General features: G+C 36.9%; 1 protein-coding gene across 1 annotated transcript in view; it reads right to left on the bottom strand.

Annotated features, from left to right (window-relative positions):
• Positions 1–18,578, bottom strand: part of ITGA8 (integrin subunit alpha 8) — a 116,323-nt gene that overhangs the window by 59,007 nt on the left and 38,738 nt on the right. The window contains exons 14-17 of the mRNA XM_074900206.1: positions 10,023–10,068; positions 8,068–8,175; positions 1,014–1,069; positions 372–526 (exon numbers count right to left, since the gene is read on the bottom strand). Coding sequence (XP_074756307.1) covers positions 372–526; positions 1,014–1,069; positions 8,068–8,175; positions 10,023–10,068 — 365 coding nt within the window. The remainder of the gene's footprint in view (positions 1–371; positions 527–1,013; positions 1,070–8,067; positions 8,176–10,022; positions 10,069–18,578) is intronic.

Here is an 18,578-nt window from a genome sequence, read left to right as displayed (position 1 = left end):
TTGATTATCCCACTGTGAACACTATAGGGAGAGCAGTCTTGCATTTTTGTATCAGGAGATGCAGTAGTTAATCAGAATTCCCAGAAGAGCATGAAACGAACGTATCTGTACACAGAGGAACTGTACGCTCTTCAAAGGAAGTCTTTGACGAAAGATGAGCTGAAGATTTACATAGGATATTTTGCCCAGGTAGAAAAATGTTCTGGACACCCAGATGAGGCCTTTCTTATCTCACATTTCTGTAATTTTGGGACCTAAGAACAATGGAAATTGTTCTTCCTTTTCCAGTGGCTCAATTTTTTATTATTATCTTTAAATCCCTAACACTACTCAAATGATGATGATAGTCCAAAATATTTTAAACAACTTACTCTGAGATAAACAAGGAAGTCCTGGCAATGGAGCTGTTTCTGTCTTTCCATGACAATGGAGAAGTAATGATGTGACTGATGATAATCGAAGAAGAGGGTCCTTTTAACAGCTCCTTTCTGTTTCAATGAATCTAATTGCAGTTCACCTTTCAGCACTAAAGGATACAAGTAAATCAAATATTTATTTAACATGGAAAGAAAAAATACTAAACAATTCATTATGTATTATATTTAATTAACAAAGTCTTTCAAGCAAAACTAATCCATGCTTTAAGTGCCTGTCTGTTTAGCAGCACACTGTTTTTTGATCCAAAGGATGGAATGTGCATAATTTAAGCTTTATAATTTCATTTACAGATCATATGTGTGCAGGACTTCCATCTCTAAATTTTTTTTTTTTACTTTTTTTTTTCAAAACAGAACATTTTCCAACAGGGTACATTCTTGGTTTTATTTGGAAAATGGTGTAAACAATAAAAAAACCAAGTGAATAATACAAGCTTTGTGGGTTTTTATATATATATATATATATATATATATATCTTTTAAACTGTATTTTCTTGCCTTAGGAGGATCTCAGTCCTATCATCTTTCAAGGTGTAAGAAAACGAGTAGATTATAGAAATATAAAGCATTTCTTACCTATCTCATCTGAAATACTTTGACCTGCAAAGTCTGCGCAGACTCTTACGGTAAAGCTACATATAAAAAAGTACAAGTAATTATTAGCAGAAAGAGAGCTGACCTGGGAATCAGCAGAAATCATACCTTTTAAGTTTTTTTCTCCTTTTCTTAAAAAGATGTTCATTGTGATCTGCATTTAGCTACCTATGATATTCCCTAAATTAGCGAGTCTCCTAGGCTTCACTAATAACCAAAGAAGACAGGGTCTGAATATCTTCCTGGGAGAAGTATGGAGAAGAGTCTCTGTTCCTACTAATTGTTGAGATAGCCTACAAAGATCACCCTTCTAATACTATTGGCAAAGCTGGGTTCCTTACGTCAAGCTTCAGCAAACAACCTTTGTATATGGCTGTGTGCAGAAGTCCTTTCTGGTGCATCATAGTCAAATAAGAAAAATACTTGAGCATGTAGTCAACACTTGAACTGTTTTCTAGCAAATCAAAACATACAGGATGCCAATGTATTCCACTGGTATTACTGTAAGACTTTCATGATTTCAATTTGTTCCAAACATACCAACTGAATTGCTCCAATTTTTGTGGCACAAGGCTAACCAGAATGTGTTGTACTTAATTTGCTAATTTTGTAGAAGTTGGCAGGTACATGACATAAATCAAAGCACAGAGAAAGCGGCTATGCATGTTTATTATTTAGTATGCGAACGTAACACATTGTACAGAATGCAACACATAATAAGTTAATTGTTTCTCATTTGCCTCTTCAGAGTGTGCAGCAAGCTTTTTTGAGCCTAGCAATATTCACACCACAATTATAACTGTATTATATAAACATCACCTCAGCCATAACTAGTTATTTCTCATAATAAACATTTACTTCCATTTCTCTGTAAGAGAGGCAATAGATTTGCAGTTACGCTCAACAACTGACAGAAGCCTTTTAGAGTTTTACTGGCTGATACTTTATAACAAGACTTACTATAAAAATTAATTTAAAAACCTAAAAATTATAAATGCTTATAGAAGAGTTTCACTTTGTAAATAACCTATGCAAGTTATATAAATATTTAACTGAATCACATTTTTAAAAAGCTTCCACAAATTAATCTGGATGGCTAGGGAAAATTATAATGATGCTTGTTAATGCTATTAGCAGGGTGTACTTCCCTGATGAGTGACAAAACAAGAAATATCTCACTGGAAAGATGCTCTTGAATTTTGATTTTTGCTGTGACACTCCACAAGGACTTAGTTCTCCACACTTTTATTCCCACAGAAGTCCTGTATAATATAAGAAAATTTCTCAGATAAAAGATTTGGGACTTCCTAAAATTTGCAAGTGTCCCCGATTACCAATCATTCTTAAAGAATATTTTCGTGGCTTCAGAAAATGTTTTGTTTTGTATGTAGAAGACTCAGCTAAACATGGATTTCATGTCAGCACTGGAAGATGTGAAATCAGTTTGGGTTAAATAAAAACATATTTGAATTAGCCATTGTTCTTAAAAGCCTGCCTACTGTTACACTATATACTAACTTCTCCATGCAGTGGATTCAAAACCAGTAATCTGTAAAATAATCTGTAATCACATCCTAATTACACGCTTGCTTCTCTGACAAATTAATGAAACTGTGCCATGCTTGGGACATGTCACTCTCATGACCGTATTAAACACCTTTCTCTTGGGCAAAAAAAATGTCTTATGCCATTAAACTCTATTTAAATGTAGCTTTCAAATGACATTATGGTCCATGCAGAACTTGCAAATTCAGTCATATTTCTACTTCACAATTATGAGTTAACACATGAAGAACCAATTATTTCCTAATACACAAGGACAAGAACAAAAATGAGAAAAGCTTGTGTGATTGCATGCATGCAATTTAGACACCAGGATTCAGAGGACAGTCTTTGCATGTCATAGTATAAGGGTCTATTTTTTCAAATACAAACTCATGAAATGCCATCATGTATTAAACTCAGTGATCTTGCTTTGGAAGTCTCACATAATTTTTACAGTGTCATGTTTAAAAAAACAGTTGAGTTAAAAATCCAGCTTGAAATGCTTTACCTGTTAAACAGCACAATTTCAGTGTATGCTTATTTTGCTGTAATGAATAGAATAATTCACTATACACATTTGATAACTGAAGTCATGTAACACTGTAAAAGCCAAGATTTAATCCTTCCACTCCAGGCAGAGCATGTCAAAAAGGGAATGGCAGCACAAAAAAGCAAAAATTTGGAGTTTATGAGTCTCCCAGCCTCTGGTCATGCAGAATTCTGCCAGACATTTGTGATTTTATGGATATTTAGTTCAGAAATAGTTCTAAAAACGTCACAGATTTCGATCACAAACCCAGAAAAAATTTAGATTTGCTCATCACCTTGACAAGAAGATGCTGTGGAGATGTCGAGGGATGCGTTAGCTGTGAGAAAAAGAAAAGCAGAGGGAAAGCAGACCACAAAAGAGGATGAGAGTCTAAAGTATTTATGAGATTTAAGATCTGGCTCCTAGGCACACTAAGAAATATCACAGCTGAGCTTTCAAGCTTGCATGTAGGAGCAATCAACAAAACAATCAAAGGAAGAAAACTTCAGCAGATAGAAGACAACTGGGAAACAGTCCACCATCCTAAAGCATACAAACTTTTATGTGCTATCAATCTTGCCTCTCTGAAGAGATCCCCATATCGCATTTATTCTGCAGTGTCTGTCATCACTATAAGCTCATGGTTTGAATAGTATTTGACTGTAGTTACAAAATAGAGGGAAAGCCTTAAAAGTGAACACACTAGCTTCTCATAATATTGGGGCAACAAAGTAGTTCGTTTGAAATAATTTTATTTTTAATATTATTAGAACAAGAAGCTTAAAAATATTCCCCTTTTTAAAAAACTACTCACAGCATAGATGGGAGTAATCTCTTCAGAAATCAAACCAAATTACCCAATATTAATCAAAATTATTAGAAAAATAAGTTAGTTACCCCCAAATAATGTTTTCTGGACTACAGTTTGTACCAGAAAGAATTTATTTTGGTCTACCTATTCTAGTAGGTGTAAAAAAAAAAAGGAAACTTACTTCAGGAAGTGAAAAACAAGGAATGACCAGATCCTACCAGATGTCATTTGTCATTGTTAACAATTTCTTTAGCACACAGGATTGCACATGAAGAGGAAGAATGGATAGAAAGGCATTTTAAGTTTTGATGCTATGGACTGCCATTCTGTGTGAGGTACCCAACCTGCAAGGTCACAAACCTCTACAGAAGAATAGCAGAAGTTGTTATCACCTACTGAATGACCTTTAAAAAGACCTGCTTCCTCTTTGAAGAATAATACATAAAAGCAAGTCAATATACTTGCTATATATACAATATATATTATTAATATATACATTACGATGCTCTAATACTTGGCCTGCTTTTATATTTTGTTGTTCCAAAGTCTGACCCAGTGACCCACAGTGACCAACATGGAGCTTTAATACTGAAGGCTTTCCATGGCTAGGCTACGTCACATGGCCAGGCTGTGGTAAAACAAGGGCTGCTAGATAATGCAAATAACTGCCTTTTGGATGTCTCCAGGGCTACTTAAAACTAGTAGCATCAAATTACCCAGCTGCATTCCTGGCACTGCAGAGCTCTGCAACAGAGCAATAGCCTTCCTGGGGAGTGACTGTCACCATCTGCTTACTTTCCTCCCATCAGCCACTGAGATGTGAGGTTGGCATCTTCTGACTCTTGTTCATATGACTTTGCTATCTGACATGGAGTCAGGCTGGCCAACAGTCTATGGCAATCTCATCTCAACAGAGTGCAAAGGCCCTTAGGTCCATATCCATGGGGCACAAACCACATCCAGTTTCAAATTAAGTCAATGGGAAAAGAAAATACTAGGAGCGGAAAGGAGCAAAATTAGGAAAACAGTCCAAAAATTATACAGTTCAGAAGGGCTGAAACATTATTGGTCTTGGCTTTTATATTTTTGGTAGGAGTTTTGTATTTAGCTTTTTTTTAAGTGTATTTAGAAATGTTTCATTTACTGAATCAAGCTGACTCAAGATTATAAATATTTTATTACTAATAATAACACATTTGGAGATAAAAGCATGACAACATTTTTTCAAATTATTTTTTGATAGTGGGAACTTGAGGATCAGAAATTTTAAGCAGTTTGCCTCTGGTTTAGTGGCCTTACAGAAAGTGGATAGCTGGGTTCCCTGAAGAAGCCTACAAGGCGTATCTCAGATAATACCTCAGATAATATCTCATATACCTGAAAACCACTAACAAATAAAAAATATATCCTGCAAATTGACTTTTTATCATGACTGGATACTTCTGTGCTAATTAACTTTTGGTAAATGAGGTAACTTCTCTGACCTCTTGCTCCTCTGCCAAATGGAAGTTACAGTATTGGCACACTACCTCAAGATAGTGAGAGGCAGAGTAAATAACATTTACAGATACATTTAAGCACAACGTAGCAACAAAGTGGCTAGTGGATAATCAGGTCTCAAATGGTAATAAAAATACCAATGCAAAGATAAATTAGACCTCTTGATAGGTGGAACCCAGTCTTGGACTTAATAAAATATATGATGTGGAAACAGCTTTTGAAAAATGTAAATGTTTGATTTATTTACCCCTTTTTACAGAAATTAACCTGCATCTTTCACGCTTTTAAAAAAAAAAAAAGTCTTTTTACATTTTCTTTAATAGCTTCAAAGTTGGCAGAATTTGTTCCAAACTTATTAGTTCTGGGAATGAATTATATGTTACTAGAAGTTCAAGACAATTCTCTTAGGACTGTGCAAGTTTTTGTGTATGTTTTCTCTGTGCTCCAGCTTTCCAATTTATATCATGCAAAAATAATGTTTTCCTTATACTTGAAAATGTACAATAATCTACATTATTCATACACACACACACTTCCTGAAACTTTTCTGGTAGGAGGTTTCCTTTAATTCTAATTTTGCAGTGTCAGTCAGTAGACATTTTATACAAGTTGTACAGCTGGCTAAAAGATACAGAAATCTATCCCATGGGAGTGAGGAATTCTCTGCCTGTTGGAGTTTCCCTACTAATTGTTTTCACATGTACAATACAAGCTTATATCAACTACAGAAACAGAGAAAAATTACAGCATGGAAAGTAGCAGCTGCTCTTCAGTCATTCTGTAATACAAACTAAATCTTTAGGGAAGAGTATTTTAGAATAAAGCAGACAGAAATTAAATTATGCTCCTATTAAAACTCTTGTAGGTATGAACTAAACATCTTCTGTAACACAAAAATAAATAGTAATGAAAAAACTACATGTTAAAGGAGCATACCTTCTTTTTTCTCCCTTTTTTTTAAACAATATCTCACAGTAGGAATACTTTTTCAAAAAATATGATTTATTTATTTCTCTTGTGCAAAAAGCCACTTTTTTCTTTCAGTACACTGTCAGTAAATGTTATGCTTTTGAAATCTTTTCCATTATGGCATAAAGCACTCTTAAAACATCTTAAAAACTGAAGTTCTGAAAAAACATAATCTGGATCAATGAACATGCTTCAACCTAGTGATAGTGTTTTAAATTTGCTGTTATATCATCTATTAAAACAAAAGGTGCTTGTATCAAAAAATCAGGATGGATCTTGATCTCTACGATTTTCTACACAGGATGAAGAAGTGAGGAACTTTATGACAAATATGAGAGCAGTGCAAAAGCGAAAATCTCTTGACAGCCCTAACCCAGATGCACTGAAAGCCCACAGATTTAGTGGTTTAAGTGTATCAGAGTTGCGTTCCTTTATGACTCTTAAATAAACTGCTTCTGGTCATGATTATTTTTTACAGTTCATATTTACCAATTTGTTCTACAAACTCTTTTGTGTACTCTTACATTTCAGAAGATTTTTAGAACTCATAAAGAATGTCTCTGTTGTGGGGAATCCCTCTGACCACCTCTGGTTTAAAAGCAATGCAAAATTTCTGCAGTCACCTTATCCTCTGAGTCCTCCTTTACACCTTGAGATTCTTTTTCATCCAGCCCACATCCTGGCAGGCTTTCTGCTTCTGATGTGTTTAGATGAAATGATATGAGTAGTTTTTATGTCTTAGAAATCTGTTCCTCGCAGTCCCTCTGGCAGGACTTAGTGGTATTTTATATTCAACTTGCATGTGTTTATGCTCTGTTTTGTTTTTAGTTTCCTCATTTGTTATGATTTCCACTTTTAAACAGTTTCTTATGTATTTGTCCTAGCCTCTTTTATCAACCATTCCTGGGGCCCTAAGTAACTTTTTTTCTAGCGCAGTAAATGTGCCTTTATGTGGTATTATGTGCTATTAGATAGCCTCCAACTGTCCTGCAAGCATTTTATATTTGTAATGGATCATAAATTGTTTTAATTAGCTCCAAGTTTTTGAATGTACTTTTTCTTTTCAAAGTTAAATGCTACTGTGGTGGAGGCTTTCTCTTTTAAAGATATATGCAAAATTGTCCTGTACGACACACTAAAAGGAAGCTTTCCTCTGACCAACGACGGCCAGCAACAACATCCTGTGAACTGCTCTCAGGATGGCCAGCCAGATATCTTCTGTCTTCCACACAGGACTGAGGTCTCTCTCTAACAGAAAATGGTGGACCCACCAGCTCTTTGCATCACTTTCAATGTTACATTTTCTCAGCAAAGATGTGTGTTTTGATAGATCAATTTTTGGTGTTTTGTCTGTCTTAGCTGTTCCATGTTTCATTTATCCAAACATTGCACATGAATTTGCAGCATGATCCTAGAAGACACTAAGCATTCTGCTATGCAGAAGGAGACTCAAATTATGAAGGGACTCAACTTTTAGCTAGTTCATTTTGATAATCTCTGAAGTACTGGAAGATATCAAAAAGAACTCTGTTCTTTATAGGGTCTTCTGTTGTGCTTATAGCATGTTTGAACACTTTTTTTGAACTTTGAACATGTTCAACAAAAAACTGCAAAAAAATTTAGGAATAGAAAGTTCTTTGAGAAAGAGGATGAGAATGGTTTTTGTCTAATTGTGAACTTACCAGGCCACCAAAAGCTGAGAACCAGGCAGCTGACAAGTTTTGTTGTCGGGATTCACAATCATGGGGTTCAGAATGAGCTGAGAATTTACTGTCACAACAGGTCTGGCTCTGAGGGACAGAAATAAGGTTCACTGCATACAGAAGGAGCACATTAGTACAGAGAAAACACTTCACTGATATGGCCACAAAGAAGATGGAAATGTAGGGTTACTTAGGAGAAAACACTACTACCCAAACACTGCTCCTACCCAAAACAACTCTTTTTTTTTTCAGTCAGAAACTGTAATACCTCCTACTGTGACATTTTGAATGTTCTTCACAAAAAAATCACAAGTTAACAGCATCACTGAAACAGTATCCTATAGTCAAACAATATGCGTGTCCTGGGACCAAGGCAAATCAGACACATTTCCTAACACTGGGTTTTCACAAAGGGACGGAGTCTGCCTTTTGGAATTTACAGCAGTCCTTTGGCCATTATTTTATACTGTTAGATTTGTTTTATACTGCTTCCATTAACAGTGACATATTCAGACTTGCTATCTCTGTTTAAGATTCTTAAAATAATAAATATAATTTGGTTAAAGTAGAAGTTGATCTAGAATATCTTGAGCCAATTGACTTTGGAAAACCTGGAATAACCATCACAAAATTCTGCTGAGTATGTGAATACACAGTTGTGATGATGGGAACCATCCCTCTGAATAACAATCTGTTATTAAGTAATGAGATAATCTATAACTGAGAGCAATTTAGAAGACAAATGAAAACAAGAAAGGGTCTACATTCTGATTTTTTAAGACAGCAGTACTATTTTACAGTAACTTACAGAATTCTGGCAAAACCATCTTATTGCACAATTACCTTCCTCATATTTTAATCCACAGCTGAGCTTTTCTGATTACTTCTCTATATTACTTCAGCAAGCCATTAAAAAATAAAATTACTTTCTTCATTTTTGAAAAACAGGGAAAAGCTTTTTTCTAGCAAATTTCAGTTAATAAAAATCTGCTTCTCCAATACGACAAACTGCATATTAGATACACTCTGGCCAGGAAATGTCCTCCTGCTATTCACTTTCTTACATTAAATAGAAGACTTTTTTTATTGTTATCTAAAATACACACTGGATCTAATTCTCCAGTGTTTCATATTCTGTGCAGTCATTCATGCCACTGCAAAGTTATGCACTGCGAAGTATTTGCATGATTCTTTAATAGGAACATTCCTGTTTTACAAAATTCTTATGCTTTGACAAACATTCAGCCAAGAAGCAGAACATGCCTTCTCTCAGTCAGGTACTGTTGGGAATATAGACAACAAGAAGACAGACAAGAATCAAGACATATGACTACGTCGTTTGCAGCAATGGATGGTGAATATTTAAATCCAAAGAACTGCTGGCATGGCAAGATTAAGAGGGCAGCAGCAGACTTTTGTTTATTTATTTGGTAGTTTTAATTTATACCTCTAATTAAACAGTGCATTTAGTGAAAATCCATAGTCAGCACAACTTTGTGATCTGTAGAATGGGATCTCATACATTTTTTCTAAACTGAGGCTAAAAGTAGCAGTCTCTATTTCCAATTAATAGTTCACATCTTAATGTACATGACTTCTGAAGAATCAGTCACTTGAAAATTTCTTACTAGCACCATTCTCCCAGGAAATAAATTAATTTTTAATGTTACGCTTTTTAAAATTCTTACAATTAACTGAGTCAAACATTCTGTAAGTTTCTTGAGCTAATACTAAGCATGGAAATTTTCATTGAAAATAACAAGTTTTCAGCATGGGAAAAAAGCATTTGTTTCTCACAAGATGCTTAATTTATCATCTGTAACGAGCATCTTTCACACACTGCACCAGGGAAACACAAGAATGTGAAATTTGTTTATTTGCAGATCTCCCGCCAAAGCTGTAAAATAAAAAAATCGATTGGATTTACCACGTACCTGTAAACAACAGCTTTTCCAGCTCCAAATGCACCTACAATTAAATCTGGAAAAACAAAACAGCTTCAGAACTATATAGAAGCCTCTCATGCATTCTTTTTTCCAGTCTAAATTAGATTATTTATATTAAAAAAGAAGTAACATAAAAGAAATGAGATTATTCCTTTGTAAGTAATTTTTTCAAAAGTGTACCTGAAAGAAAACATTTCAGATTGTCAGAGATGGCCTCATAATGTCTTGGTTGTATCTAGTAAGCGCCAATCTATTTAACACAAGGTTATCCATGCCACAATCTTGCTTCTCTCCAACTTAGGTGAAGATTAAAGGCGAAGAAAGATGCCATTAAACCCTACACATTTTATTCCAACCCATTTAATTGCCCATTACACAAAGAGATGCAAACCACTTTGTTGTCTCTGTCATACAGGCCATGTGGAAAATTTATTGTGTTCCTTCCTGACAATCCTTCCCATCCTGCTTTCTGTTTTAAGTATTTTGTTCGTTAATTTAAGCATTACATCTCTGTGTACACAAATACAATGCACATGTCAGTGGATGGCTGAATTCACAGTTTCTGATGTTTTCAGCATTGTGGCAGCATGAGCTAAGGCTTACAATAGTTACCTGTCTAAAGCCATCTTTTTCCTCATCAGTCACCATCTGGAACAGATGGGGTCAACAACACAAGCACTACTCTGGGCCTTGGGCACATCTTTGTTACTGGACACCAGTCTGGGTCAGGAATCTACAGGCCCAAATATTTCCTTTTTGCCTGGAGTTCGCACACAGGGCTCTCTAGAAAGACCCAGACTGGCTTGCTGGACCACTCAGGCCTACTGGAGAAAAGCTGGAGCCAAGCAGTGAGGAAAAAGGATTAACTTTCCTGCTGCCTCTAGCTGTAGCACAGTTCAAGAAAAGGGAAGAGCTTTGTTTCATTATCAAACCCCTAGTATCCATCTGGGCACCCCTTTCACTCCGCTGTTGTTATATGATTTGATTTACACATGTCCAATTCAGTAGACCCGAGTCTTACAACAGACCTTGCAGTGGTACAGACTGGCAACCTAAACTGATCTAAATGAGTTAATTAAACCAGTACTCAGGGTTGTAAACAAACCCTTACTTGCTGCTTCCATAGCCTGAGCACTGGTTTGCTTAAGAAGGCCTGAAGTCATTGGGCATGATGCAAATACAAAGCTTTGATGCTAATTAGCTGGGTGGGTTTGAGCCAGGTCTGGCAGTGTGTTTTCCAGCACTCTGTCTGCCTTCCAGATGGTCAGGATTTCACAACCTTAAATAAGTACTCCACATAGCCTGTCCTACAATGAATTCCACTGAATAATGTCCTAACAGGAAAAGGCATGGAGAGTTTATGGGTCTGAATCTCTTTGTACAACATTTACTTCCATTGGCCTTAGAGAAATATCCTTCAGGGTCAGGAACACTTCAAATAGCAGAAGAAAATCAGTGTTGTTTCTATCTCCTTTTTGGGACATCTATGAGTCCTTTTCATTAGCAGCTTTTATAGACAACTTGCGCAGAGTACCAAAAACTAAAGATATCTTCCTCTTAAATAAACAACTGATTGAGACATAGTCATTACCATAAAGGCTACACAGCACACATGGCAGAACTCTTCCTGGCAGCTTCCTGATAGCAGCACCCATGGTAACCCCAAAAAAGGATTTAATATTCAGCTGGTGGTTTTGGGTTTTGTGTTTGGAGTTTTTTGTGTTGGTTTGGTTTATTGGGTTTTTTTAAAAGGAAAAAGAAACATTATGTTATGAACAAAAACTGAAAGAGAAGAAGCAAGGGCTTTCCGTTCAGTTGTTCCCAGATGGATGCTCTTTACGAATGCTGCAACAGACTTAACTTAGGATATATACTGTTTCAAACTAGACTTCAAACTCAAAAGGTTTCAGTACAGGGCTATGTTATGGCAGAGACCAAACAGGTAGATATCCAAGATTTATCCAGATCCTGTCTTGTGATGATTTCATAATCTAATCTTTCATTAAAAGATAAAGCACTCCAACCCTTCAAGGCACAAAGGAAAGCTTGAACACACAACTTAAGAAACCTTAATAAAATGTAGCCTGTTTGAATCTGAAGGTAGAAAGAATGAGTCTGTGAGATAGGTAGCCTCACTAGTACAAGTGAACTCTTAATTTCAGTATCTACAGATGTGCAGACTTAGATTGCCACTATTTCAGCATCCCCACTTTAATATTAAAGGAGATTTTGTACATCTGCTTGATAGTTAAATTCTAGTTTCTTTGGGACAGAGCCCAGTTTATCTGAAGACAGAGTGCAATGGGTCTAGAGGGGCAATGACAGGCCCAGGCCACCAAAAGATTGGTTTTCCATGAGCAATTTTCTGCTCATGGAAAATTGCCACCTTGGCCAGGTTTGGAGACACAGCAAAAAAGATGAGGACATTCCATCTTGGCACCATCACAAAGGCCCTATTTGAGCAGGGCAGCCACAACTGTGCTCATCCTGCTCTCATTTGGATGCTCTTTTTACCTGACATCCTTAATTCTCTGGTCTAAGCCATGCTTATTCTTTACCCAAAGAGCTTGTATGAGTGAAACTACTGAGTAGGAAAAGTGGATTTACAAATGACTATGCAAACAATAAAACATACTTATACCCAGTAGTGGCATCTCCAATCTAATATAAGGACCAAGCCATCATATATTCAAGCAGAGTATTCACTGGAAGTTCTATTAGGTATTTTGCTTTTCTTCTACTTGTTCTGTAACAAAGCAGTAGTTTTACTATTCTTTCTTTCATTGCCTTGTGGGGTGCAACTCCTATACCCATCACTGGAAAAAATTTTTTCAACACTGATATGCATCCATGAGATTTGAATACACATCAAATCATCAAATCCAAGCACTTTTATAACAGAAGTTTTGAATTTGTTGTGTGTTCTGCAGAAGAAAAGTTACTAATAATTTCTATGAAAAAATGCATGAGATGTCTAAATTATCTTAAGTCTGGCATCTTTCCCCTCCTAAAAATAGAGAGAAGTTGTCTTTATTCATTGCTTGTTAATGTTACGCATGCAATGTCACTGATGCAAAGGTCATTAGCTGAAAAATAAGGGTTTAACAAGCAATTTGAAATTACATATCAAAAAAGCTAATTTAACTGCTTATAACCCTTCCAGAGCCTGAAGAAAAGTGCTTCTCTGCATTTGTGGGGGTATTTTTCAAGTCCAGATTAAAATGTGTATAAATAAAGAGAGAAAGAAGCATCAGAATCACAGAATCTCCTTCACTCCTCATTTTCTCATATTTCATGTTTTCAGGAGGATGATAGACCTCATAGATTTAAGTAAATGACAAGTGTGAATATGTCGTCTCATTGAGAAGATCCTTTATCAGCTGCTACCCTTTAGAGAAGCAGATATCTGTAAGGAGGGCCTGGTGGCAGCAGCCATGCAGTTCTGCCTCACTCATGTTGTAGAATAAATAAGCTGTGGTGTCACAACTACCCTGCAAAAACTAAAAAAAACAAGCATGGAGTGACTCCAAATGAATTTTCAATTTGCCTTTCAACACAGCTTGAGGGTTGTATGCACTAAAAACCCCAACTGGTAAAGTTCATAGAGCTTAATCCCAAAACAAGTGTCCTTGGCATATACTTAACTGAAGTCATGGGTCACTGTGCAAAGTTAAACAATCCTAATGCTTATTTCAAATTTTACTTTGCTCTGAAGGGAAGGCTTGCAAGATGTTGTCTGGTGAAAAAATCCATTTTCTGAGATAAAATTACCATAAAAAGTTAAGGAAAGAGTATTCACAGATGGCACTGAAAGGCATACTGGGTTTTGTAAGCTTACCATGGGACAAAGGGCAGAAACTTGCCATGATGGTGACTAAGCCTTCAATCAACTGGAGGAAGTAGGAAGATCAACAAAGTCCAACCTCCAGTCTCAACAAGATACTTGAGCAAGTATGATCCCCTGGTATTTTTAAAGGACATCTCCATCACCTGTGAGAGAAGCAGCCCCAGGGAGTCTGAGCAGGGAGGAACATGCAGCATGTTCAGCAACTCACACTTGGCTGGAGTCTGCCCAGCAATCCCAAAAGCGATCTCAAAGGCATGGTATCTCATCTCGCTTCATGGGGGACAGTGGCCAAGAATAACAGTCAATGAAGGACTACATAACTGGCACATACTACACTTGTGAGAAACCCCAAAATGAAACAATATAGCTGAGTCACCTGCCCACTGCAACTCTACCAGGATACAGGCATGAAAATGTTGACTTTATGGATTCAGGATGATTTGTTGACAACTTTAAACACCGTTTTATGAAGTCTGTCAGTTTAACTGCATAATATAAATAGGGACTGGAAAACAATTAGAATCCTATCTGAGAACAGGTGTTAATGGAAATTTCGTAAAAGAGTGAGAAAACCACATAAGTGGAAAACCTGTTAAAAAAATCTTTGTGAACCTTTTTGTTTCGTATTTCCCTCAGCAGATCAGGTGCCAAAAAGGCTCATGATCAGATTTCTGTTTGTTTTCTAGGATTTCAGAGAGCACCATACTCCCAAATCTCAGTAGGAAAGGTCCAGAATAAAATTTCCTTCAAATGGCCATTACTTCAGGCTTGACCATAATAAAGGACACAGGATTGTTCAGTTCAGCCAACTTTATTAAAAAAATTTAGTTAAATACTACAAACAACCATCAGCCAAAACAGAGTCACTTTCTTCCAATCCTACCATTCTCAACTGCCTTGATCCTTCTCTGCTTTCCAACCATTCTGGTAGCAGGTTTGTTAAGGATAGCACCTAAGGCTAATTCATTTCAATGCTCCCCTTTTGACTGAATGAGACCCTTTCATAATACAATGTTATTATTTGCTGTATTACAAAAAAATGCAAAAGAGGGCAGTTAATGTTCTATCACTTCAGTAAATCCCTGCTTACTAGGATTAATTGCTTTATTCCACTGGGCACAATATGGTGATTTCATTAAATATCTTAAAGAATTTTAGAAAAGCATACCTGTAAATTACACAGATAATCTGCCATAAAATTAACATATTTATAGGAGATTCTAGGTTTGTCACTACATTTTTGATTGATTATTCATGTGAAAACAGAATCAGCTGGTAGAAACACTTCAGCTTTTCTGTATTTGCTCGCAGAACTCACGCCCTTGCTCTGGCTCCCACACACAGCAGTTCTCTCTTACCAGAGCAGATGCAGCTTCTCATTGACTTAATTTGTTTATCTTCCACAAATCTCCTGGACCAATTTAATAATTTAATCATCACTAGATTACGATTTGTGATATTGTTGGCACAGTACCTACTGTTCTTACAAAAAATTATGAATGCTAAAGAACCATTGCCTCTCAGAAAGGAACTTGAGCATTTTCTTCCTGTTGTTTGAGTTAATGTACTTTGCAGATGGAGCTGTTAAATACTCCTATTTTAATAAGATTAGTCTAGATTTCTTAAGTTCTGAGGAAATTTTGTCTGATTATTACACTTATTTCCTTCTTAAAATGTTTCTAGAGTTATTTGTTTCTAGAATTCTATAACTATATGTTATTCTTAAAATAATAACTAAGTCAAAAATAGCAAGGTGTGAAGATGCCTTTATATACTTCCCTGTGCTGACAAAAGCTTGACTAAAAATAACCAAAAGAACAGGCCAACAGCTGCATTTGTATAAAAGCAGGATACCTTGAAGATGAAGCTTCAGTGGCACTGAATTCAGAGTGACTCTAAATTAATAAGGAAAACTTACACAGGTGTCTAAACAGGCAGGGAGCAGAAACAATAGTACATAATTTATTTGAGCAATTAACTAACTAATCAACAGTCTTTGAATATAGAATTCATCTAGAGCACTGCTCTGAATCCACCCGGACTGTTAAAAGAAACTGGTTAAATCATCCTGGTTCACAAACACATTTGAAGAAACCACAGTCTGTCGGAGGATATGCCACAAGAAAAAAGCAAGCTTAATGAGTTAATTTATTCATCATAAAATATTTGCTCAGCTATAATCAGCCATCAAGTGGCTGAACATATGCTGAAATGTGAGGGTGGAAACCTTACAGCCTCCAAATGCCTGAGCCCTGCACAGACAGATGAACCAGCTGGAAGTGTGGAACCATCACCTAGATTATCACAGACTCCAAGCACTCAGTGGGGACCAGCTTTGAACGGATGCCCAGAAGTCAAAAGACACGATTTTTTTTTCCCATTAAGCAGAGTTATGGATTTCTTCTGTTCTTATGAAAACTGAATATGAATATGAAACTATGCTAATAGAAAAAGACGAATACAATTATAAATAAAATAAACTACAATTCAAAATACATGCCTAAGCTGAGGCTTCAATTCTCTGCTCCAGCCTTGATGACACACATAAAGCTCAGGATGGACCAAAGGGGCCCTAAAAACCCCAGATTTACTGGGGAGTGAAGTAGAAGCTGTGTTGAAAGTTATCATCATGTTGCTCAGATATTCCAGCATAGAAGACAGTCAGGAAGGTTACGATGAGGCAGGGATTTCAGAATATCTTTATGCAAACCTTGAAGAGCTGCTTTACCAAGAATCCCATGGCTATATAAACTGTGTTACGGGCCTCACCAGTATGGCCTCAGATACAGCATGATGCTGCTTTGCCATGTCCTAACCTCAGCACGGAAAAGTGCAGCACAGTATCTCACACATAATTCCTTCCAACTACTGCTGTATTTGCACTTAAACTGACAAAAAAAGTCCACCCTTTACACTTTTTCATTGTGTGAACTGCTCACTCCCCCTTTATTTCTTTAATCTCCTTTAATTTTTTGACATGACTGTCAATCTGAAGTAATGACATTAAGTCTGTATTTATTATAGCAGCATAAGTGAGTTCGGATCCCCTCCTTTCAATGTGTCCTTAGAATATGAGTTGTCAGAAAACTGAAATGTATCGATGTTACAGTTATGTCAGTATTAGTAAATAAGCACCAGAGAATGTGCCTGCGTGCTGCACCTGCATAGTCTGCACTGGTATCATTAGAATGGCCCTAAAGCAGTTGTCACATGCCAATTATTAGTCTCCGGAAGTGAGCATGCAGCAACCCTGTTTTGGCAAGAAAGTGAGTTGGATGGTATGGACAAGGACTGTTCAGTGACAGTTCGGAACCAAAGACAGCATATTTAATTTACCAGTGTAGATGTAGCTTAAGAGGATTAATTGGTCTTTTCCTTCAAATACTGGATACATATAGTAGATATATTGGAGAGATCCTGAGTATCTCAAGTAAGTATGCTACAAAGCTTGTCAGTGTCATGCTTGGAAGACCAGGAAAGCTGCATTCTGTTTGTTCCCCTGAACAGTCACATCAAAAAGCACAGAGCTGGCTTGGTACATTCAATCTATCTGACTGACATGCTTAATCGGCTTCCTCTTACTGCGCCCCTCTCACTAGCCTTATCTGACTATAAAGTTTGGTCAGGTTCTGCCTAAGTCTTACATGACTACAGAGAAAGGAGCATCCATCCATTCATTACCAGCATTACCACTGTTTGGCATTGCAATTCTTCTGTTAGGTGAGGAACAGCACTCTGCTTGGGACCGAAAGGGATGAACACCACCACAGAGAGGGGGCAGCTGCATGTCTTTAGAGCAACACAGCTGTTAGGATGATCAGCACAGTTTTCTGCCTCTGCTGCTTCCCAGGGTTTAAAGTTTCACACTGCCTCCAAGCCTGCAAAGCAGAGGCTAACCGTATTATCACCCCTGTCTGTGTAGATAAAAGAACAGTTCTGGGCACATAACACCTGGAACGTCTGCGAGTATGACACAATTTACAGAAGTTCTTCCCTGGAAAGCTGTGGAGATGTAAACCAAGGGTTGTGCTTAATAACAAAAACTAAATCTTCCATGTTGAAAGGTTAGAAAAATCCCTGTATTTTCACAATGTTGAGAGTAGAAGTTTGTTACTGCTACAACGATAACATCTATGCCAGGGCAGCTGAAGACAGATGGTCATTACACTGACAGGACTGCTAACGAGAAGGAAAAGCACCCTGTCTGCATGCTGACTCTGCTAGAGAAAGTTTCAATTTTAGGTACGATGTTGACTAGGTGGCCATTCAGCTGTCTGTTTCCTGTGCTTTGTGCAGTGAGTGACTACACAAGCAAAATAAAAATATAGTCAGCTTGAGCACTGTGTTGGTACTGTCCAGATTTTTATATTGTTAGCACAAACTCTGGTCTGGTTTTAGTGTGTGAAAGTTAGTACTCTCCCACATAGTGGTCAGGAATGGTCTGGGGAATAGCCTGGGCCAAGGAACTTTCCCAAAAGGCAATTTGATTATAGGCATCCTGTTTCAGTGGGCAGAAGGGTTTCATCTGATGGTGGTGAGCTGTGCTGTGCCATGTAGCCTCAAAGCCAGACCACAGTTCCTGTCTCATTTTATTTTCTTGCACAAACATAATCACTGATAGCAATGAAAAAGATGTGGGATTATTTTTCTGTCAAGTACTAATTCTGATTTTCTTCTCCATGGGAAAGATACAGCTT

Source organism: Athene noctua, chromosome 2, assembly GCF_965140245.1.
Source record: "Athene noctua chromosome 2, bAthNoc1.hap1.1, whole genome shotgun sequence".
In the NCBI taxonomy this organism is placed as follows: Eukaryota; Metazoa; Chordata; class Aves; order Strigiformes; family Strigidae; genus Athene; species Athene noctua.
Note: the sequence above shows the minus strand (reverse complement) of the source record. Positions and strands in the feature narration are given on the sequence as shown.